Raw genomic sequence first — 24142 nt, 5'->3', positions numbered from 1 at the left:
GACTGTTTTGAAAAACTCTCGAAATGTTCTGAATTAAAAAAAAAAGTTCTTATAAATGACCTGAATTGTCCTGATTTTCAAAAAAAAATCTCAATAAGGATCGAATTTGTAGTCAAGTTATAAGGACATCGAACAAATCTGCAATAAAATAGTTGAACCCATTTCACTGATGGTAATCTTCGGTTCTGATGATATTTAAATGGTGTTTTTCAATATGAACTGCAGTCCAGCCAAGAAGATGCTCGTGTTGCATATATTAAGGCGTCTACATCACCTATTTATGCTTTGTTTATGAAATCTAGTGTAAATGAATCAAGTTTTAATAATGTTAATATCTTTAACATCCAAAATTTGCACCTGCCTTTCTAGTTAGGCTGGAACAAATATCAATTTCTTCTTTTGTCAACCGCCCTCCCTTCAGATACTACCAAAAAACCCGAGGGGGGAAATAAACAAAGTTTGAACTATTTTATGTAAATTTCTAAAAAAAATCAAATAACCGAAAGATTACAATACCAAACAACAAATTGTGGAAGATGGAAGTTATTTCACTTTTTGTATTCTTGATTTTGATGAATTATTCGATAATTTTTTTTTCGATTGATATGTTTTGTGCAATGATATAGTATGACATTTTGTTGCATACAAGCTTTCATTTAATTTATTCCAATTTATTTGTTTTTCGCATTATTTTTTATTATCCTCCCCTCGCGATGTTCCAACTCCGAGTGACAAAACAAGCATTTGAAATTTGTTCCGGCCTTATTCGAAACTTATCGAGCTTAAAGTAAACAAAGAGACGAAATGTCACGATTGGAAATTTTGATTTTCTGTCAGAGTCATTCCAATTGAGAAAATCCAAGCAGTCTTAAAGATAGCCCTACTGCAGGGTTGCAAGTTCATTATTTTGAGAAGGAACAGATGGCGACTCTTTGTTTACTATACTCTCCTTAGAGAAACTATGTCTAAACTTTTTTAAATCCACATTCAAGTTATATTTCCATAATCAGGCCGGGACAAATATCAAATTCTTCTTTGGTCAAGCTGTGTATAATCTTCTTTTATGTAAGATAGAGTTTTGATAAATGGACTAACAAACCTCATATTTTGATGGTAATTAGCCGATTTGATTTGAAATTTTCTGAGTCTAACAAGAAAAACGTAGAACAAGTTAAATACATATTTTGATCTCAAATTGTTGAAAAACCCTTTAATGGATTAAGGTAAGGTTGCCATCTGTCCCGCAAAAGCGGGGCATGTCCCGCTTTTTTGTTGAATGTCCCGCCGTCCCGCTTTTTCCTCTAAATGTCCCGCTTTTTTTTCTTGAAAAACTTTTAAATAGTTTACTGACTTCCACAGCAAAAAATCAAACTTTAACATCATTTAACAGTTCATTGGTACAACAAGGAAAATCTGTTGAATACGTCTTTTTCCTCAAAATAAGCAGAATTTTTTATAGTTTATATGAGACAATACTAAATAACTCTAAAATTACAGTAAGATTATGATTCAGTTAAGTGTTCTTAGACCACGTTCAACCAATGTAATGTAAATTTTAATTTTAATGATTATAGTAGGGAACAGCATTTTTTGGTGCTTATGTTTCAATTATTGTTTTTGGATGATTTTGGCCCCTGAATTCGAATCATTTGTCCGATTTTGTCTATAAGCTCTTGTTTTAGTTATATGGCCTGTGGGAATTTTGAAATTGATCATTTTTGGGTAAAATCGATCATTGATAACTGACGAACTAACAAACCTACTTGAAAAACAAAAAATGATTTAGAATCCTTTGAATATCCTCCATCTTATCAAGGATTCAGATTTTATCTAGATATTATATACTCAAAGATACATCGCTTTTAAAAATATTAAATTCAACAATTTTTAGAAATTTAAAACGATAGCATTTCTGACACTGGTGGAATAGTGAATATTTGATATTAAAGATTTTAGCTTATTTATGAACTTTGTTGAAGACTGCAAAATGATTGGACTTATTGTTTAAGAAATATCTGATATTTAATTTGGGTAAATATTTCCTAAGAATGTTGTCAAAATTCCATTTTCTGAAGAATTGAGAAAAATAAACAATAAGAACACTTCTATAACTTTTTTCTGTGAAGTAAAAATGACTCGCGGTCATCGAGCAACCTTCAATTTCCAAACCTTTATAATGTTCTACAGTTTTGCCAAAAAAATGCACAAATTGATTAACCCTCATCCGCATTAGGGTGTCATTTTGACACCATTGCAAGTTTGAAGGCTTGTAACTTTTTTCAGAAGCTTCAAAATACAAAATTTTTTTCGGGGACCCTAAATGAATTCAAAAGTTCTTCAATATTGCATCTTTACTTTTTTTATGGACGAACCCTGGAAGCCTGGACAAAAAAACTCCCTTTTCCGACTTTGGGTGTCATTTTGACACCACAAAAGTAAAATCTATTCAAGTCGTTTGAATTATTATGAACTTCATATAAAACTTATATCAATAGGAACCTTGTAATGTCAGTAAAATATGTTTAGAACATTATATATAGCTAAAGCTTCTAGTTTTTTCATTATTCAGCATGAAAGAAAAAAAATCCGAAAAAACATGCCTCAGGAAAACTGCTGTAGTTTATATATTACACGTCCAAAAAAATATTTGCATATGAAAGCTGAAGTTAATGTCTACATCATGAAGCCAAGAAATATTTTTTTAATTTTTTTTTTAATGAAATGGTCGCAAAAAGTTCAAAAAAGTTGTCTGAAAAACCTAATTTTCATTCGATTGCTTGTAAAAACTGTTTGAGCGATATTAGAGTTTTTAAAAAAATATGACTACAAAATCTATTAAAATTCTAACATTTTGCTGTCTTTAGATTTTCCATGCAATGTCATAAAGATAATAAAACGACTATAATCGAAACAAAAAAAAAACTTTTTTAATGCCTCATAAATTCAATTAGCAATTAAAAGCCCAAGACCAAATAAGTAAGTACTTTTATTGACAAACTAAACTGATTGTTGTAGCGAAAATTTGAAAAAAATTGAAAAAGATTTTTAACTATCAAAAGAAGTTGGTTAGCTAGACTTCAGATTATTCATCAGATCTTGTAAATTTTCAATTAACTGTCGTTTTATTTCAAAATCTGTCATTTCTTTGCACAAGATTTTACTACTGTCAATAGTTTGCGCATTGCAGATTCTTTTCGTAGCGTTTTTTTTATTGCAATTGTTTGGTTTTATAGATTCTTTGTAGTTTTTCACTTTTACACTAAGTTTTCGAATAAAAAACATTTTAAAGCAAATCGGTTTAAAAAAAAATGTTTAAGTATAAGCCATAGATCAAGAAAGAACCCTCTTTTTCCTCGTTTCACCTGATCCCGGGAAATCTCGGTAGGACAATCTATGAGCAATTGAACTGAATACCGAATTTCTTTGCATTTCACCTTCTCAGTTAATATTAAATTTACTGTTAATTTATTATTATTATTGAAAATATTAAGTTGTAAATCAAATTTCAATTGCTAAGCCACGAAGATCTCAGGATGGTGGTTGAAAAATAACCACCATGGAAAAACCCAAACCAAAATGTTAATTTCACGGGCACCCATCTTTGATCGGGCAAGCTTTAATGTAATACCCAAGCTACAACAGATTGTTTTTTTTTACCATATTATATCTCTCTTGGAAACAGGCAGGTAAAGATGCAAGTCAAGGCTGATATACATTTATTTATATAATTTAATTCGGAGGAGGATTCTCGGTTACAATAATCTTATCACCAGCAGAGGCCAGTCTTTGCGCGGCACCCCGCCCGGATCGATTTTGCAAAATTTTATCGCTCCTTTTTATCGTGTGAATGCGGTTCAGCAAAATTAACGTGAAATGCCGTTATCTATGATATCAGTCAGCTGGGTTAATCTATCGGGGTTCAGTGGAACACAAAAATGGAACAAGGATTTGATAGCAACAAAAAAAATTAGATTCAAATATTTAGGATGTAGAAAAAATTGAAAATATAGTTATAAAAGTTTTAAAAATAAACCAAAAAATATAATTTCTTCGATCATTTTTTAACATATGAATAAGAATCTTGAAAAAAAAACAATCTTTCCAATCGTAACTTTCGAAAAAAAACTATTAAAGTTGAATGAAATGTTTAATCCACTTTAACGTAACACGCGTAAACTGTTTATGCAAATTGTAATTCTCACTTCTATCATTTTACTAGCCAGGAAACTTCAAATCAATGACGGTTTGTGACTGGCAGCACATTATTTACATAGACGTCAAAAAAGGTTCGCAACCGAGTTGCGGATGAACGCCGACAATGAATGCAGTTTTTGCATAATCGTCACGTTGTGCTACATGCAATGAAATTTTGTATCTCTTGGTGAGGTGAGCTTTTCTGCAAGTAGGTATGAAAACCAATAAAATTTTGATAGTTTCGATTGATCAAACTTAATACATACGAGCATACGAGCCTATACATGTATGTAGTAGAGTGGTTTTTTACACATTTTTTAGCTTAATTCTGTTCTGAATGAGGTGCATGCATGTATTTTTAATTTATTTGTCATCAAAATTGAAATTTCATTTTTCCCGATTTGAACTTTGTACGTATTTGAGACAGTCTTGGCAGATTCTTATAATGAATGAAAAACTACTCTGTTTGAGAGGTTATAACAAAGTTGTAGCCAGACAATGTTCCAATAAGGATCATATATTAAAATTTGTCTTGCATTACATGGGAAGAATTTTTTTACTGTATTTATCATTAAAAACAGCAAACCGAAACTTGCGTACCTGATTCTCATTTAAATTTTTTTAAAAAAAAAACATATGTCAGTTTGGGAAAAAATAAAACTTTTAAGGCTACAGGCGTTTTGATAATTCAAAAAAGTGCCAATTTGGTACATCTTACAGTGATGTTAGAAATATTCTTAAATATACTTAAAATCTGTGTAACGTACTTTTTTTGCATTTTAGTGTTTTTTTTTTGTATTTTTTAACGTTATCAAGCATTGTAATTAACAATGACTATACTGAAAATGATGCTTATTATTTACGATCCTGACTAGCGCACTCAACCGATAACAAACAAACTAGGACGTAGTAAATAAGTAGCAAACACGGCGGGTTCAAGGGTTCCAGCTGAACTTCGCGTGTAGATCTGTGGCAAATCTGTGGTGCTATGACCATATCGTACAAATATGTATCTATTTGTGGCATGACTCGAGTTGACATACAGACAAAAAAAAAAAGATATTACACTCCGAAGTGCGTCATCTGTTTTCATCCGAAGAGACCCGGCAGATTGCTGCTGCCTGGAAGTGATGGACCGGAGTTAATCTATACGATTAGCACTCTGGCAAATTGTGGCAAAAAATATTTATTCGAGCTGTACAGCGGTTGAAAACATACATTACGGTTGCCCAGAATACAAAAACGATTGTAAACTTGCAGTACTTTGTTATTATGGCCCACAACCAACAGTTGACCCACTAAAAAAATAAACCGTCATAAACTTACCTTTTAGAAATCGTGGAAATCCGGAATGGTTGAGGGTGGCCCCACCAACATTGAAGCAGGTAGACGATCGAGTTAGAACTTTTGCTGCCGATGCTGCTGCTGTTCCACTTTCGGTGAAAAAATCTGGATCGTCCGAATCGAACGCAACATTATCCTCCCACTCCGAGACGATTGCGGTCGCTTGGGGCGACGAATGCACTCCGAAGGATTTCATGGTTGAATTTAGCGGGAACTGGAATAAAAATAAATAAATTTTAAAGTTCATGAGATAAATAAACAGTAGATAGTAATTTTCGGTTGTTCTGTTTAGTTTTAATTATGCGCTATAAATGTTTCGAACACCGGTCAAAAATCATTGTTTCCTAAAACTTTTAACAATTGCATGACTTGCGGTTCAGGTCAACCTCAACCACTGCCACTCAGCACACCAGCTGTTGCGGCAGATGGCATTTGAGGAAAAGCAGGACGTGGCGTTAGTGGCAGACCCGTATCGCAGGACCTCGGATGGCAGTAATTCGGCGTTCGGCGGTTCGGTGTCATGGTGGACAAAATCGTTGCAGGTCTCACGGGCAGGAGCCCCGTTGGATAGGCGGGGACTTCAACGCGTGAGCCGTAGAATGGGATAGTCGCCTCACAAACCCCAGGGGCCAGATTCTATTGGAAGCTCTGGCAAGGCGTAGACCTGGGGAATGTGGGTGATCCAAGGACCTACTACAGGAAAGGGAGCGAGTCCATCATTGACGTCACCTTCAGAGGTCCAGGCTGGACGAACGACTGGAGGGTAAGCGATGCGTTCACCAATAGCGATCACTTTGCGATTCGTTATCGTGTGGGCACAAGTACGCGGGCAGGTAGAAGAGGTACGACAATAGGAGCACGCCTCTGAAGGCAAAAGTGTTAAATTGGGAGCGGAACCTGTCCGCGGAAAACCTGACGAAGGTACTCGCACGCGCATGTGACGCTGCGATGACAAGGAGGGCCAAGCGGAAGGACACTCTGCAACCCGTCTACTGATGGACGACGGAAATCGCGGACCTGCGTACTACCTGCCTAAGGGCTAGGCGACATATACAAAGAGCGAGGTCCCAGTCAGCGAGAGCGGAGCGAAGAGTGCCCTACGCAATTGCAAGGTCTGCCTTCTGCAGGGCAATCAAGGCAAACAAAAAGGCCGATTCAGACTACCCTGCGAGGACGCCAATGACAATCTCTGGAGCGACGCTTACAGGATTGTCATGGAAAAGACGCGGAGTGGTGGTACGCCACAGGAATGTGTCCGAACAAACTGCGAGAAATCGTCAACGAGCTGTTCCCACGGCACGTGGAAGTTACATGGTCAAGGGAAGGATTGCACTGGAAGAACTGCGCGACATCGCTAAGTCTCTTCAGTTGAACAAAGCTCCGGGTCCGGATGGCATCCCTAATGCAGCAGTGAAGGCCGCGCTCATGGAACATCCTGAAATGTTCCCGTCGTCACTGCAACAGTACGTGGATTATAGGGTCTTCTCAGACGTCCTGCCAAAACCGGGCAATCCACCAGGTGACCCATCAGCATATCGCCCGATATGTCTCCTGGATACTGCTGGAAAGGTGCTAGAGAAGGTGATCCAGAGCAGGATCCAACTCTACACAGAAAGTGCGAACGGCCTATCCTATAAACAGTTCGGTTTTCGGAACGGTGGATGCCATTCGACGTGTCATCGAAGGGGCAGACGAAGCCAGACGCAGTGGTCACCCTGGGCGTGAAGAACGCCTTCAACAGCATCAGTTGAGCAGCGATTGCGTCGTCGCTCATTCATATGAGGACTCCGGCATGGAGTGTTACTTCCGTAACCGCCAACTACAGTGTATGACCAGCGAGGGACTGGAGCCAGTGATGATCGACGACCGGCGGAGCTTTACGGCCCACGTCGACTACGCCTGTAAAAGAGCGGTAATGGCGACAGCATCGCTCTCATGGGCCATGTCGAATAACTCGGCGATCCGCTGCAGCAGAAGGAGGGTCCTGGCGAGTGTGACCTCGTCCATTTTGCGGTACGGAGCGGTAGCCTTGAGCAGGCAGTGTAACCTGCAAAAACTCTGCAGTGACCAGCGGCTGATGAACCTGCGAGTAATCAGCGCATACCGGTAGCTGCTGATGTTGTGGCGGAGGTCATGCATATCTCGGTCTTGCTAGAGGAAGATGGAAGCTGCGGGGATAAGACTCAACCCTTCTTCGCAGTCGAACTTGTAGGGGGAAGAATATTCACGCCGCGGAATACTGTCGGGTAGAGTGACTTCACGTCGTCGGCTGGTGAGTCACTCGAGTCAGGCGCGAGTCTAGTATAAGCTGCTCTCGATTCGGCACACGGACGGGCAAAGTGGAGAGGGCCTCGAGCCAAACCAAGCGGAGCCAAGATCTCGAGTCGTTAGAGGAGAGGTCATTGATCTCTTGCAGTGGTCTCGAACAGAGGCGGAGCGCACGATAGTCGTGGAAACCAAGCGAGCCTCGAGTTACAAGTAAAGGTCGTCAGAGAAGAGGTACTTAGTCTTGAAGCGTAACAAGAGGCAGGGTATATATATCTTGGGTTTTCTACTTGAAACTGAGTAAGCTGATGAGGCGCGGACTTGGACTCCCATTTTGCCTACAGCCTTCGATGCAGGTCCGGATGGGAATTATGACCTGAGGCCCCAGGTGGACTTTATGGCGTAGGGGTACTAAGTATCCAGAGTCGTTCAATTGCACCCATGTGTAGGAAATAAGGTTAATAGTAGTAACAGTATCAACTTGACAGCTAATTCTATAATTGAATATTAATTGTTATTATCGTTATGAATTGAAAATTCTTCTCATTAAAAAAAGGGTAGTTTTGTACGTTTCTAGTCACTCAATCGCGAAACAGTAATCAATATGTTAAACAAAAAGAAACTGATATTTTTCTGTGTGTTTAAGTTTCTATATCCCGAAAGGTTGGGATTATTGGTTGAGCGTGCAAGAAAAAAACGAATTCATTCAGTTAAGCAATTTTGTGAGAGAATGTCGCGTTTTCTTTGCGTAAGTAAATTTGAAAGTTGTGAATGTTTCGAACCTTTTTGGCAAGGATTTAAAGTTTTTGACTTTTGAAAAAAATAATTATTTACTCATTTTTACCATAGACCAATTTAGTGTGTAAAAATGTGAATGGGTCAAATGATAGCTTTTAATATAAGCTTTTATATGGTGTACTTTAAATTTAAGAAAAAAATGTTTTCCATAAAAATTCTTCTTCATATAAATTTTTCAATTTTTTAAAGTCTGATTTCTGTGATGCGTTCAGAATTCAAGAAAATGAGTTGAAAAACTGGGAATATCTAAGCCAAATATTAAGTTATTAACTTAATCATCATAACTTTTTTATTTATTAATTAATTAATTAAATAAAAAAAGTGATGCGATAAAGTTCAGTTTTTTACTTTTTACTTTTTTTTTATTATATGACGAAGTATTTAAGCTAGCTATTTAGAAATTTGAAAAGGCAACTTCGATGGGATGACTTATTTTGTTGTTTTGATGCAATGCATTTCTATGAATATTTTATTGTTTAAATGCCTCGGGAAACTAAGCGGCCCTCGAACGAAACGGAGTGTCATGTTCGAAGTTACAAGCCTTCAAACTCCTAAAAGTCTTCAATTCACATGTTAGACCGTTTATGAGTTAAATAATTTCCAATTCAATACTTATGTTGACAAAAGTTTACTTTGTGTCCTAAGAAAAACAAAATTTAATGAAAGATTTTGATAAATCTTTTATTCTATAAAGTGAAAATCAAAGAGCCAAGTATTTTAATACTCGTGTATGTTCATTGCATTTATAATATTATATTAATAGTACGAACCTGAATCAAGCTACAATTGAAAAGCATACCAAAACTAAAATTTGACATACGACTGAACAAATCTATTTTCGAACATGAGAAGCAAGCACATACTATTGCACTATTGTTGGAGTTCAAGTTTCTCCGTTTTCAGCTTTTTCTTCCTCATCTTCGTCACTATCATCATCCAACTTGTGACCCAGTTGTTTTAGCAACTGCCGATAAGATCCTATCTTAGTTTCCTGATCCGTCAGCAACTCCATCAGATCTTCCTGGTCTCGACGAAGTTTGTCCAAATCACTACGACTTTCGGTAGCAGATTTCTCCGCTTCGCTAACCCTCGATCGGAAGCCATCTAGCTCATCGAGCAAACGCCGGTTTTCGGCTTCCAAATAGATTGTTTTGGACTGTTGTTCCTGCTGTTGGAACGTAACAGCAGACAGTTGATTCTGGAGGCTTTCCATCGCTGCCTGATGGTGAGGAGTTTCACCCTGCGCAGAAAGGACGTGGAATGGCGATTGTTGTGTGTTTTTCTGCAAATCAGATGCCGCCTGAAGTTGAGCTTTGAGCAATATGTTCTGGTCCGACAGTTGGGAGTTGGTTGTCTGTGCTTGTTCCAGATTCACCTGTGGAGATATTATTTTCTGTGAGTTTCGATCTTTAAAGAAAAAGCTTAGGGAAGTCTTACCTTCAACTGTGCGGAAACAGCTTCAGCCATTTGTAGTTGTTCTTGCAAGTTCTTTAAACGATTGTCCTGATCCCGAATTATGTCTTTGTACTGTCCCACCAGTCCTGAAGCCTCCTGACTCAATGTTAGTTCAGTGATGTTTTCTGCTCCATTTCCAAAATTGCTTACGGTTTTTGTGATGACAGCTGAGGAGTCAAAATAGTTATCTATATATATAAAAATGAATGTTTGTCTGTCTGTCTGTTCCCTATAGACTATGTCTTAATTTCTCGTTAAATATAGTATTTGATTTTTATGGATGGTTTGAATGCTGTGCATATCTTAATTCTTGTCCTATGACAAAATGTATTTTGATTGACATCAATAAATGATCTTAGTTCTATGATGAGTAAATATTTGAGTTATTAATTTGATAATCTCCTGTACTAATATTACTTGTACAGTCGTGCGCAAATAATATGTATGATGTACACTTGTTTCATAGAGAAAGTATAAGTTTTGGTGTGCCTATGTAGATTGATCTAACTTTTTTGGATATAGCTGAGATTGAATGCTGAAACCATAAAAAAAAGGAAATGGTAGATTATGTCGATTGGAAAATGTTGGTTCGGTAACATAAATCATACGCGGGTTATTGGAGATGAAAGTTTAAGTTCTGAAACAGTAATTAATCTGCCCTAAAATAGGAGGCCGAAATCTAAAAATTCCTGGAATGTTTGAAAATAGGAATCCTAGCTTGCTTAGGTGGTGTCTGAATCCATATGTTAATTTTGTATTCATCCTGAAGTCTGAATCTATGTGATGAACTGACTCAAGAAAGAAAGCCACTGTTAAGTGTTAAGCCTAATACTAGTTCTATTTTAAATTTGTATCATTTATTCGTCAAAATAAGATATGCTGACTGGAAAGAGAATCTGAACTTGACCTAAATCATTATAAGTTGGATCTCTTGATCTACATCAATTGATTGTGAAATTCAATCTAAAAAAAAAAAAAATGAAAAATGAAATTATGATTGATAAAATTTTCCAACGGGTAATTTAACACATTACGGACCGAATTAAAAATATCCCGTTTTTTTCGCTTGCTGTGTTTTTAGAAGTACACATAACTTGAATAGTATAAATTAAATAGTAAAATTATATTCGGCTAATTTAACTGTAACTCATTTAAAGTTTGGTCCAGTGGCAAGGTAGATATAGAATGACGAATTTTGGCATTTTCCGGTTTAGATTTCTTCGCGTTCCTTAAGAAGCTCGCAATGAATTTTGATCTGACAAATTGAGAAAGATATTTTTATAGTCTTAACACTGTATTGGAAACGGAGAGTGATGCTCTTGGATCAATTTCAAAGCTTAAGTGGATGATTCGGTAAATCCATCAAGTGCCAAGTCGACGTAATGGTAAGTTGGCCTCGGTAGGGTAATGAAATGATTGAGTTTTCACCGATTTGAGTCGGTTGAGGTTGAAAAGCATTATGTGGGTTTTCGTGGATTATTTCATTTTCCGGGCTCCAATGACCAATGTGTGTTGAGGGTAGGTCTGGAAACTAGAATTTGTGCTGGATTCTAGAAATGGTGAATGAAATTTCCACACTGGATTCGGATGCTACCATTAAATCTGCAGGTCCTACGAAAGAAATATAAATAGAAGTCTTAAAAACATAAACATAGAGAAATTCACATTATCAAGTCCTGAATGTAAAGTTTAGTGTTTCCAGTTGATATGTCTAAATGTTAGAAGCCTTTTTGAGAGTGCAAGTGCAGAATCTTTGTCAGTTGTCACTGTTGCCGGTGGTTTCCAGAAAGAGGTTGACATCATAAACGAAAGATCACGTGTGGAGAATCTTATAGATGAATTTCGAGAATCAGAAGAACAAGTAAACGTAGATGAGCTTGTTGGATGGTTGGAGCTTCATTTGATGTATTGGTTTATACCCATCGACTTGAATCCAGGTCGTTTCTAGTCGTGCTTGAGGACTTCACATCTAGTATAACATCGGATGGTGCATCTGGCAGTTTAGAGCGTGGCTTTGAGGGATTGTGTTCGGGGTAGTCCAACCATTATGTGCCTTCTGAACTGTTTGCCTTGCTTTGCTTGATACTTATGAGCCCCTGCCTGCTTATTGAACCTCCAAAAGATCGACGGTTCTGCGAGTCTCGTTCGACACAGAGGGTGATGCCTGTTCCCTGTTGGTGATGGTAGTATAGGAGGTTCAGAGCTTAAAGGTGATTTTGTTAACGGTGTCATCGTTTAAAAAGGCTTAAAAAAAAAAGCAAATTGAAGCAGGAACTGGATTATTTGGTAATTGTTTACCTGCACCTACCTGCACGAAAAATGAAGAGATTTCAGTAGTCTTTTTTGTGTTTTCCTTCAATCAGTTTGATGTTTTTGTTTTGCTCCACAAATCCGACGAATGCACAGGACTGCATCAAGGAGGAATTTGCGTTTAGTTTTCACGCTCCATCAAATTAACTCACATTTTTCTTATTTATAAAGCTTTTTAAAGGTAAACGCCCGAATAGAAAAACATCATGAAAAGACCATGAATTTCATTTTCACGCAACCATGAATATTATGGTTGAAGCTATACAAGTCATGGTAGATGAAACCTTGAATGCACTGTCAACTTCATATTTTTTGACAGTGATATTCATGGTTATGGCAAAATTTACCATGAAAAAAGGGGGTTGTTAAGCAACTTAACAATGAAAAAAACAACTTTTTTCCATACATTTGAAAACACAAAACGATGAAATTTATAGTTTTTACAGCTTCCTATTTTCTCAACCAAACTGTGAAATTCATTGTTTTCCCATGAATTTCAATCGTTCAAACATTATGAACATCAATGTTAATTCACGGTTTATCAAAACTGTCGGGACCTTGAAATATCATGGTTTTATTAATGTTTTTATTTGTTTTTCGTTTATATTTCCTCTTAAAATTAATAACTTGTTTTTTTTCGTTTGGTTCATTTTTTATTTATGGTTTCGAATTGTATGCAAATTATAAATTCGTCCATTTCCAAAAGTCCATCAGGCATTTTATGTGGTACTTAGCTGCCGCTGGGTCACTTTGTCTTTTGCATCTAGAATAAAAGAAATTTCTTTATAAATTTGTTATCCTACACGCAGAAAAATATATTTTAAAAATAATAAGATTTCGGCCAAAAATAATAAAAATTTTGGTTGGGAAAAAGCACAAATATATTTTTGGCCACACTGAATAAAAGTATCGATTTGAATTAAACTTATCGTTTGATTGAAAATAAAATACACCCTTTTTAAAAATGATACATAATTGCTGTCAAAATAATAAAATTTTGGTACGAAAGTAAATTCGAATTCGAATTGAGACAAAACAATATTGTTATTCGAGATGAAAGCAAAAATTTGGTTGGTTTCTATTTGGATGTATGTTATTTATTGGATTTCAAAGAATGATGATTGAACAAAAATATATTTCAATTTTTCAAAAACCTTTAATTAAATAAAAACTTATGATACTAACACTATAGCTACATATGAGTTTTGTCGTTCCTCACTGCTGATTCCCCAATACGATGCAGTGGCACCCTGCAGCAGCGGCAGGCGGCAGTTCCACGTTCATAACCTGCTACCATCGGGAGAGTAAGAAGGTGCTGACGTCGGCCCAAGGTCGGGGCAAAGTGCAATTTGCCAACGATCCAAAATTTGCCGAAATCCAAATAGCCAGCCGGCTGTTGTTTAGGGCATTCACACACCAGCTAAAAAAAAGCAATCAGAACGACTTTTCAAATGTAAATCTGTGTATATTTACCTATGGCCCAGTTTAGTATAGCGGACAAAACAGCTGCAAAATAAGCCGACTGCTGCTGAACTTTCTGGCCGTCTCCGGGATCTATGTGAAACGGACTTGGATGTTTTTGAAATTTCATCCATCTCTGCGGCAGCGGTGATAACTTCCAGCATAGATGAAAAATGTTATTTCGGCCTATGAATCTGCAAACCAACGATTTTTCTGGAAAAAAACACGTAATTAAATAAATCAACAGCACAGTTTTACCATAAAACCTCACTTTAACTGGAAAACTTTAACGTTCCATGAGAACCGGCGGACCAATTTTCGGTTTTTTTTTTCTTTTTTCGACTTATCGATTTTAATTTACACGGTTATTATAATAAACTCTTTTTCGCATAAAAATAACCCAAATTGAAATTCAAGGTAATAAAAAATGTGTGTGTGCAAATTACTATTTTTTATTATTATTTCTATTCCTTTATTTTGTGATAGTTATGAAATAATCTGCATTGAAAATATAAAATAAATCAACAAAACCGTTTTGTTGAAACGACTCCCCGTTCTTTTTCTGCGTGTATTTAAAAATAAAAGTACTCACCAGCATTACCGGAGGTGACGGCATTCTTATCCAATCCGCTATCCGGCCAGTTCCTCGCGTAAATTGTCTGGATTTGCTGGTTCCGATCGCAAAAACCACGACACATTCGTGCAAAAAATGACGTTCGTCTGAACGAGAAAAAAAATTCTCTACACGAAAAATTATAAATGTGCAAAAGTAGCAAATATTTACCAATTTTGTTATGGTTTGGATTTGCATTTTACCATGAATAACACTGTAACAGTAAGAGCAAGTTCACTGGTTGAGATGGAGTTGGAAATTTCGAAGGTTTACAACACATCACAACACATTTCCCGTACACCGGTGTTGGGAAAATCTGATATTCGAACAGTTTCGCGCTGCAAAATTTGTATCGTATAACACTTTTTGGCTGAGGGTGATATAAAAACACGATGTTTTGCAACACCGAACCGAGTGATAGAGTCGGCGTTGCAATACAGTATTCGTGCATGAAACGCTTAGGTGCTGCCATCTATCTAATGCTCAAAACCTCAGTTGAGGGGAAAATAAAGGAAATTGAGCAATTTCAGGATTAAAACATAAAGTGATATTTTCTTTTTTTTTTAAATCTTTTATCACTTAAATTGATACGAATTGCAATGAAGTTAATTAACTCTTTAAAACTTACAGCCAATTTTTTTCATGCCCTTGCCAATCGAATAGATTTTGAGGCGCAGAGATGCCAGATAGCTGTGTGAATAAATAAATTCTGTTGGTATGTTTTGTTTGAGCGGTTTTCGGGAGTAGGAAATTGTTTCGCTTTTTTATTTGAAAAAGATATTCCGTCGGAATGTACGGTAACAAGTTCAGAACGCCGTCTTTAATGGATCCATCATCTTAAGAAAACGGAACCCTCGCTGTTGATTCGACAAGTGTCAATCATATCAAACGTAAGGCGTCGTATCGGGAGTAAAATTCAGCTTGTGTCTGAAATATCTATACTTTTTATTTGTCACTTACTTAATTATCACTTTGAAAATGAAAGTTTTAGAAAGAGTTCAAAAACTTTATCAACTCGTTTTATCAAATGCACTCCAATACAAAACTCCTAATTCTGCAGAATACATTTTAATATTGGGATGCATTATAACTTAAACAATACTTATTCATACATATAACTAATAAAATTTTCATATTGGCACTGCTATTTCAAGTTAATGATCAAGTAAAATGAATTTGATTTCAATTTTCAAACGGTGAATTCAAAATACAAAAAGTCAGTAAAATTACTGAAAAGCAAATTCTCTTGGCATCGCTGGTTGCTTTCAATTTTATACCTTCGTATTCTATCACACCGGTGGACGGCCAAGCTTTTTGGTCTATATTTCACGATAGAAAAATTCCCATCTGTGCTACAGACGTCAAAATTCCTACCACTTTTTCCCAACACCATTGGACTTGCTCTAATAATCAGAGGAATATCACTGTGATACAGTGCTTTTGGCATATTTGGCAACTATGAAATATTTTGGAAAAACGGTATAGTTCACGGTGACTTTGAATATTATGGAGATTTCATCATTAAAATCGGTTGGTAAATATTTTGATTTTACGATGAAGTTTATAGTTCAATTGAAAATCATTGTTCTGTTATATTATTACCATGGTCTTGGCTATTCGGGCGGAATTGCGCAAAAAAAAACTTTGCTAGAAGAATTTTGTTCAATGGTATGCAGCGATTGTTCGTACAAAGTATAATAGAAAGTGTGTTGGCGTTTATAGAAAATAATACTTAAGATACACACTCTACATGATTAGTCAGCTCTCAATTATGTGGTCTATTTAGAGCGTTGGGCTCAGTAATAATCAAAATAACAAAAAAATAAATAAATGGATGCAACGGAAAAATGTTGTAAAATTTAAAAACACACATACATGGGCTGGTTAAAAAAAAACCTAAATAAAAATTCCTCCAATTTTGGTTGGTATATAACAAATGAATGATCTACTAAAACAGTTTCAGCATGAAATATTAAAAAAAAAATAATTAAATGCGAAATTTTGAAAATGTATTTAAAAAAAGGCTAAAGATTTTGTTTCAAGTAGAGACAGGGGATAATGTAGGAAATAAGGTTAATAGTAGTAACAGTATCAACTTGACAGCTAATTCTATAATTGAATATTAATTGTTATTATCGTTATGAATTGAAAATTCTTCTCATTAAAAAAAGGGTAGTTTTGTACGTTTCTAGTCACTCAATCGCGAAACAGTAATCAATATGTTAAACAAAAAGAAACTGATATTTTTCTGTGTGTTTAAGTTTCTATATCCCGAAAGGTTGGGATTATTGGTTGAGCGTGCAAGAAAAAAACGAATTCATTCAGTTAAGCAATTTTGTGAGAGAATGTCGCGTTTTCTTTGCGTAAGTAAATTTGAAAGTTGTGAATGTTTCCGAAAGTGTTTGGAGTCACTACACCATGGATCCAGAGTAGCATACTGGGGGGGACGCCGTTGTTCGCCGTGCCTTGGAATGCAATCCGTAAAAAGGATTTACCACCTGGGTGATCAACTAATAAAAAAAAACCAGCATGCCAGGTCATACCAGAAAGCGCTGCATGCAGAGGACGAGCTTGACGAAGCCCCTCTTGTACACTGTTGGGATCGTTGGGATACCATCAAGACAGCTATCATCAGCGTTGCGGAGAACGTCATCGGATGATAGATGAAGAGAACGCCGCGCGGTCATGCAAAGAAGCAGCCGTCGAAACGTGGAAAATCCTCGACAGCGGAAGAGGCAGCGAGTCCCAATTTTGCAGGAGAAAAGGCGTCCCCTGGAGGAGGAGGAGATCGAGGAGCTGTAGCAGCTACATCGTTCCCAGATAACACGAAAGTACTATCAGAAGCTGAACGCATCCAGTAAGGTTTCGCCGCAAGCCGAAAAGTGCCGGGATAAGGACGCGGATAGAGGCATTCTGACGGACAAAAGTGAGGTGATCGAAAGATGTAAGCAGCACTCCGATGAACACCTAAAGGGCGCACATGCAGGAGACCAAGACGGTAGGGGAAGCTACATCGCCGGCGTAGCCATCGGCGTAGAGGAACCAATCTCAACGAAAAGTGAAGTTAAGGAAACCTGAACCTGAGCTGAATAGCCACAAATCGACTAAGAAGGATGGCATTACAGCTACTCATCAAATGAGCCCGGACAAGTTGGACGACTGCCTACACCGGTAGATGGTCCGGATCTGGGACACAACAGCTACCGGAGGAGTGGAAAAAGGGAGAAAAATGCCCCAGAGTCGAAAAGATTGAGTGGTCCGTAATAAATCTACGTATCTGGTGTCTCCGGTTCTACGATGGTTGAACTTTTAAAGTATTTTTTAGAGTCAAGGTCTCTCTCCACTGCCCAAACGGGATTATTAAAAAGAAATCCAAACCAAAACTAAATGTGAATGACAAAATCTAACAAATGGGTCAAATTGATTACCCCAAAGTTTTCAAAAATCGAATTAAAACAGGCAAAACAATGCTGTTCCTCTGTTATTTATTGATGACGTTTTGAATAAAATGTGTAGAATTTCGTTTTCTGGGATTTTCATCTTGTTGGATGAATCATCCCTAACCAAAAATGTGTAGAATTTTTGTGCTTTCAACCTGAAAGTTTGCAACACCCAGAACGGTAGCGATTGTCCCATCGGACCGATTGCTGTAAAAAATAAAGTTAGTCATTACGATTCGGTTCGGTTTTAATTCGAAATCGGTCAGTTCGAACAAATTTTCATCCTTTTTCCGTTTTGGGTAGTTCAAGGACTCGTTAATGAACAAAGCTAATATCACTTCGAGAGAGATACGTGTTTATGTTTTGTAGCGGTAGTTCCGTTGTTGCGCAACATTCCGTACGCTTTCTCACGTGGAGCGTCCATAAAACAAGCTGCTAAAGTAATACTGATTTTTGATAACAATGTTTATCAACCTGTGACTTCAATGCTAAAGTTGTTATGAATAAGATTCTTTAATATTTTGTATTAAGATTATAATGTAAAAAATCGGTTTTAAAGGTTATTCTTTGGACGCAACAAAACTACAACATGAAAGTGACACAAAATACCACATCAAAATAAACACAGCCGACATATTTTGATTACATTTAGTTTTTGCTTTCTAGTGAAATCAGTTGTAATGGAGATAGGGAGAATGATGTAGGTACTTACTTTTTTTTGTGATGAGCGGGATATTTTTGGAACTCGACGATAATCACTCGCAGCCGCACAAAAACACTTCACAAAGAGATGTCTTATAAACGCTCTCAGTCTGCAATAGATCGATCGTATATCTGGTTGATCGAAAGCACACCATGCAAAGCAGCAGCAATGGTACCCATATGCAGCTAGCTCGTGCTATGTGTACTTTAATAATTGTCACGCTCAATTTGCAAAAATATTATCAAAACACCTTTGTAGATCGGCGAGGCGCACACACCTTCAGAAATAAGCCAGATAGACTATACGACCAAATCAGGCAGATTGCATCGCTGGGCAAAAAACTCAGGTGTTGCTATCCCAGTTATAGGGATAAACACAGCACAGGGGCAGGAAAAAAGTGGCCATTCGTCACTTTTACACTAATACCATACGGGTGTGATAATGCAGCTCAGTGCTCTGTATTACGGAGAATGATTTATTTATTTTGACACTAACTGGAGCAGTTTGTTGTTTTAAATTGCTCTCAACAAAGGCTTTGATAAAGCTTAAAAGATCCTTAATCCCATTTGGAGCTTTCTTCGTTCCGACTAAGTATAGGTTTCAGCACTTTCTCTCCGCGACATAAGTTAAGCGAAATTTCGCATAAATTAACACACTTGAATAAACATAGCGCTTGAAAATATCGGGAACACCTCGGACTTATTAAGTACATGAGCTTGTGTTCGGTTAGAATTGCTGTAATTACGCACAATTGTATCGCATAAAACAACACTTCACCCGTATTATAATTATCTAACGTGAGTCGCAGCTGTTGGTTACATTTTCATGAGAATTAGCACACCCACAGAATTTCTTGCGTATATGGCATTCTGTTGTCAACTTTTAGCACTTTTCCCTTTCACGTTTAGGAACCGTTTTCAGCCCGAATGCTAATGCAGTTAACTGAACTTTTGCAAGCAGTTTTAGGTTCGCGTATTCACCGATATGTGGTTCAATCGATAACAAAAACACAACACAACAACAATCCGTTCCGCCAAGACCCTGCTGCAGCTGATGCCACTTTTGCCACTCTGCTGTACGGTCCGGTTGCTAGAAAGTGTTGTTACCTGTCTGAAATTTTGCCTCTGTCCGCGCGGATGTGCTTGCAGCAAAAGTGGCTTGTTGCGTGACAGTCGACTTGTGCTGTGCTGTGTGCAACAAACGTGCACGCACGACACAAGTTGTTGCATCGCCTATGCTTTGAATTGAATTGTATTGAAATTCCAATTGGAATTTAGTCGCGTTGGATTATGCATCCGTTAAATTCAGACTTCAGTTCCAGAAATCAGTTTTCAGGGATGAATCATCCGACAGGATGAGGAAAAAAAGACAGGATGAAAATTCCAGAAAAAAAAGAAATCAGTTTTCAAAAATTCATATTTAGACAAAAGAATTCGTATTCAGAATTTACTAAATTCAGATTTAGAATCTGAATTCAGGTTCAGTCGGATTCAGAATTCAGATTAAGAACTCAGGTTCAGAATTCTGAGTTCAGATTCAGAGTTCATATTCAGAATTATCCAGATTCATCAGATTAGGAATTCTGATTCATATTCAGAACTAAGATTCAGAATTCAAGAGTTCAGGAATTTCGAAGATTTCTGTTACGGATTAAAAAGCCGAACAACGTTGAATACTGTTTAGTGATGGTTTTACAGGTTTATTTCAAATTTTATACAGTTGACATCTGTTGGTTGAATTTTGTTGGAACAATGTGTTTATTTTCATTGTGATTCAGGTAGTTTTTCAGAGCTTTTAAATCAATATGGTATCTAATTGAACTTTTGGTAAAGTTGACGAAATTTATACGAAACTTTACACAGAAAGGAGCTGCAATAGGAAATGTGGACACCAAATGGTAATTTTTCTGCATCCTTTTATAACTATAGGGTTCTTTTTTTTAATTTTATATATATTTACGTCGCTCACTATGATCCTAGCAAAGTATCTAAAATGTTGTGAATAACATAAAATCATTTTACTACTAAATCGATTTGTTTACAACATATATGCATCACACTGCTGATACTAACAGTAAAACTATAAATTAGAGTACATCCGCTTCAGGCTGAGAAGGGGTTTTGGATTGTGGTAAACATTGAAAAACTTAAACTGGGTCGTAACGACATAAAATAAAATCTAAATCCAGCTACTCAAGGATGCTAAAATAAAACGCTATAAAATTCTGCAGAAATTGCCCTCAGGGAAGCAAACCGTTGATATCGCTTCTTTGTATTCATGGATTAATAAAAAGTTAATTTTGATTTCACTAAAAAGTTGTCTACTACATTTAAAAAGTGCGTTGCTATTTTTTACCGCTGCTCAAAACATAGACTTGCAAGAATTTACGTCTGTTTGATGATGTGCTTCGAAATGAGTTCGGTCGCCTCACTTGCGTTCGGTATCAGAAATCGGTCCATATCGGTGATGACCAGGTTCTCGTCTTCGGTGTAGCCGTACTTGAACGTGATGAGGTCCCGGTGACGCTTCTTGGCTGTAATTTTGACAATACTGTTCAACGGTCTCCGGACGATCACCCGGGCTTTATCTTTCTGGTCCAGCTCCCGCAGGACAATCATGTGCGAGGCCGTCACCAGCAGGTAACTCTCGAACATGTACCCATTGAGGTGGACTTCTTGGCACTTGAAGTGACGAATTATGTCGGGCGCTTTGAGGTAGGCTTGGATTGATACGAGATCTTCCGACTGGTGGTTGTTGGATTGCATCTGGGAGCGAGGATTCGATGAAGGATCATTGTGGAACTGGTTCTGATCCAGGGAGGATGAATTATGATAGTCGTCATCTTCCTGGTCTTCGCCGATGCTGAAGACCGGCTGGACATTCCGGTAACGTTTGCCGTTGCGTTCTGTGCGGGAGACGTGTTTTTCGGTGACCGCAGGCCCATTGGGACCGTTCGGATTGGAGATGTAGTCGAAAAGTTTGCCTGAAAGGAAGAAAACATGATTTATGATTTTGTTTTGAAGGGAAAGGTGAATTTGCGATTATTCGTTACTGGTACCTTTAACTTCCGCAGATTTGCTTTTGACCGCCGACGAAAATTTGGAAAACAAATCGATTGTGGGTTTACGTTCGGCATTTGGCTGATCCGCGCCATTGTTGTTTCTATGGTTTTCTTGTCGTTTCAAGCTTCCTGTATTCGCGAAGAGTGCATTATTGTTCAGTGGCGCTTTTCCGTACTGCAGTTGGTCTTTGTTGCACACCAAACATTTCAACGGGTCGTGATCTTCCAGGCAGTCGATCATGTTTTCCCCAAAGTACTCGTGGATGGCTTCGTAGCCGCCGGTCAGCAGTGAAACGTATTTGGTGTTCTTCTGCAGGAAAGACGCAACAACCATATGGGTGTACTGATCTTCTTCCTGCCGTCCAGAGCTCAGGAAGCAAAGATGTTCTCCGCCTGCGTTCGAATTGGCTTCTATTGCATTTTTCTGAGATCGCAACAATCCCTGGACTGCCGTTTGGAATGCCACCGGTTCTTGTAACATTAGATTGGAATCCAAATGGAATGCTGTTGACAAGTGACCAGAATTGTATTGGCCAGCTGGACGACAATCAACCAGGAAGAAGCGAACGGCATCCGGATGGCTGTTCGATTCACTTGAGGCGTTCTCTATCAACTCATTCACCGAAACGGGAAGACAAAGTGCTTGGGAAACGACGTTTTTCTCTGCTTCACTGCTTTGAACGCCAAACAGAATCTGGAGCAAATCTCGCTTGAAAGAAGTTGGTGTTTTCAGTGAATAGTACTGAGCCAAGGAGCAAAAATCCATCACATCGTTCGCCTCAATTTCGCAGGGCATGTTGACTAGGAAACCGATCAACTCGTCTTTGGTGCTACTCTTCATCGTGAGAATTTGCTCTCGACCGTTGATCAGCATGATTAAACTGAGGAAGAAAATCAAGAAAGGATCCGACTGCTGCAAATACAGGTCCCACATGGCCAACACAACTTCCAAGGTACACGTAGAAGCAAAGAGCGTTTGGAACCAACTCATAGCATAAGTATCCGGTGTAACTCGTTTCGTGTCCAAGATCGAACACAATTCCGGATCATGGTACTGCAGAAGCAGTCTGAAAATGTGAAACACATTCCCATTCTTGACGCAACCCTTTGGAATATACGTGTCCCGGATGGCTTCAAACAGATTGTAAGTCTCTGACCGCATCAATTTTAAAGACAGCAACGGTAGCAGCAATTCAATCCATCCGTTATTAGATTCGTAAACCAAATTTCTATTCTTACAATAGAAAGTCAGAATCGATTCCAGATCGGCAACCACGGCCACTCTATCTTCTTCCTCGTTACCCAATTTCTCCACAAACCGATGACAATCCTGCCTTAATTTCGATTGAAAAGGAAGGTCGAATATCTCGTTGAACTGAGCCAGCTGATCAATTTTGGTTTTAACATCCAAACAAACTTGCCACACATCCGGCCGCAAAGCATCTGGTATCGATTTTCCTTGGCAGATCGCATAAATGTCATCCACAGTACAATCATCCAGCAGAGCCGATTCCAGCTCAATCAACCTGAAAAAAAGAAGCGCAAACGTCTGTTATCGGATTGTATCTTATCACAATCGAAAAGAAAACATTACTCACCAGTAATTGTCATCCATTCTTAAGGAAAAAGCCCTCTCAATTCTTTAACCACCCAGAATTTACCAATCAACCAAAAATTGATCCTCGAGGCCAGCGAATGGTCGCTGACGCAGTTTCTGCTGACGAAATTTTTTAACAGCTGTGTGTTGAAGTTTCCGATTTTCTAATCACCAGTAAAAGAAAATCATCTTTTTTTACTCGTATCAAAACCAAGGACAATCAACACCAATCTACCTGTAATATTGGAGAGAAATTTCTTGAGACTTTTGAAATTGCCCCACTTTGGAAAATGTACAAGGCGTAATTAAAATCAAATTAAACACTCCGAACGAATCCGGACTAATGTAAACTGCAAATATTTACCTGGAATAATCACATTGGCTCGGCGCGGAGAAGTCGTGGAGAATTTTCTCTATTCGTGCCAGCTCTTCGCGAAATTTTTATTATTGACTTTTCCGACGACGAAAGCTTTTTGACTTTGACAGTCCGTCGTGCAAGTTTAACGAAAGTGCGAAAGTGTTCCGATTTAGTTTTAAACCAAACCAATGAAAATTCAAATTAGAAAAGTTCTGAAATTGACAAATCGTAATCATAATAGATTTTGTGTAAATAGTTGAACTTAGTAAATTTTCGGTTTTAATTTTTTCCCTTTCCAAAATATTCAGAAAATTAAATAACATTTTATTCAAATTAGTTGCATTTAAACTATTCAAATAAAGAAGGCAGTGAATCATGGAATATTTTATTATTATAAGATATAAAACCCAGAAAAAGCTCAGAGACATAAAATTTAGATTTCTAATCTTTTCAAAAAAATTTAAAACACATTTTTAATATTATATTTCCTGGTTTTCTGATGTTTCCATCACGATTGGCAGCCCTGCGAAAGCTCGAGAGGAA

The 24142-nt window shown here is 37.5% G+C and overlaps 4 protein-coding genes across 4 annotated transcripts in view; all 4 read right to left on the bottom strand.

The window, feature by feature from the left end:
* The window catches only part of LOC129745198 (protein pinocchio), a 100393-nt gene extending 80720 nt beyond the window's left edge, over positions 1 to 19673 (bottom strand). Inside the window, exons 1-2 of the mRNA XM_055738124.1 lie at positions 18593 to 19673; positions 5521 to 5752 (exon numbers count right to left, since the gene is read on the bottom strand). Of these exons, the coding sequence (XP_055594099.1) occupies positions 5521 to 5734 (214 nt within the window). The 5' untranslated portion in view covers positions 5735 to 5752; positions 18593 to 19673. The remainder of the gene's footprint in view (positions 1 to 5520; positions 5753 to 18592) is intronic.
* Positions 9485 to 10068, bottom strand: LOC129742195 (general vesicular transport factor p115-like). Its single transcript, XM_055734057.1, has 2 exons — positions 10039 to 10068; positions 9485 to 9976 (listed from the first exon to the last, which is right to left on the bottom strand). The coding sequence occupies exons 1-2, from the start codon at positions 10066 to 10068 to the stop codon at positions 9485 to 9487; spliced, it is 522 nt and encodes a 173-aa protein (XP_055590032.1).
* Positions 13569 to 14559, bottom strand: LOC129745199 (uncharacterized). Its single transcript, XM_055738126.1, has 3 exons — positions 14420 to 14559; positions 13840 to 14040; positions 13569 to 13786 (listed from the first exon to the last, which is right to left on the bottom strand). Exons 1-3 carry the CDS (start codon positions 14523 to 14525, stop codon positions 13776 to 13778), a joined length of 318 nt encoding a protein of 105 aa, XP_055594101.1. The 5' UTR covers positions 14526 to 14559; the 3' UTR covers positions 13569 to 13775.
* A 586-nt stretch (positions 19674 to 20259) lies between the features above and the next one.
* Positions 20260 to 23731, bottom strand: LOC129744500 (TBC1 domain family member 23). Its single transcript, XM_055737052.1, has 4 exons — positions 23606 to 23731; positions 23243 to 23476; positions 21642 to 23170; positions 20260 to 21566 (listed from the first exon to the last, which is right to left on the bottom strand). Exons 2-4 carry the CDS (start codon positions 23257 to 23259, stop codon positions 20968 to 20970), a joined length of 2145 nt encoding a protein of 714 aa, XP_055593027.1. The 5' UTR covers positions 23260 to 23476; positions 23606 to 23731; the 3' UTR covers positions 20260 to 20967.
* Between the last annotated feature and the right edge of the window lie 411 nt (positions 23732 to 24142).

This window comes from Uranotaenia lowii, chromosome 2, assembly GCF_029784155.1.
Source record: "Uranotaenia lowii strain MFRU-FL chromosome 2, ASM2978415v1, whole genome shotgun sequence".
NCBI classification, from domain to species: Eukaryota; Metazoa; Arthropoda; class Insecta; order Diptera; family Culicidae; genus Uranotaenia; species Uranotaenia lowii.
This window is presented reverse-complemented; position numbering and strand designations above follow the sequence as displayed.

Bases quoted from the DNA above. Each gene is read 5' to 3' on its own strand.
- LOC129742195 (XM_055734057.1), bottom strand. From the start codon at position 10,068: ATGGCTGAAGCTGTTTCCGCACAGTTGAAG. The intron at 9,977-10,038 runs GTAAGACTTCCC...ATATCTCCACAG, and splicing joins CTGTTTCCGCACAGTTGAAG to GTGAATCTGGAACAAGCACA.
- LOC129745199 (XM_055738126.1), bottom strand. From the start codon at position 14,525: ATGTGTCGTGGTTTTTGCGATCGGAACCAGCAAATCCAGACAATTTAC. The intron at 14,041-14,419 runs GTGAGTACTTTT...GTTTTTTTCCAG, and splicing joins CGTCACCTCCGGTAATGCTG to AAAAATCGTTGGTTTGCAGA.
- LOC129744500 (XM_055737052.1), bottom strand. The intron at 21,567-21,641 runs GTACCAGTAACG...TCTTCCTTTCAG, and splicing joins CAAATCTGCGGAAGTTAAAG to GCAAACTTTTCGACTACATC.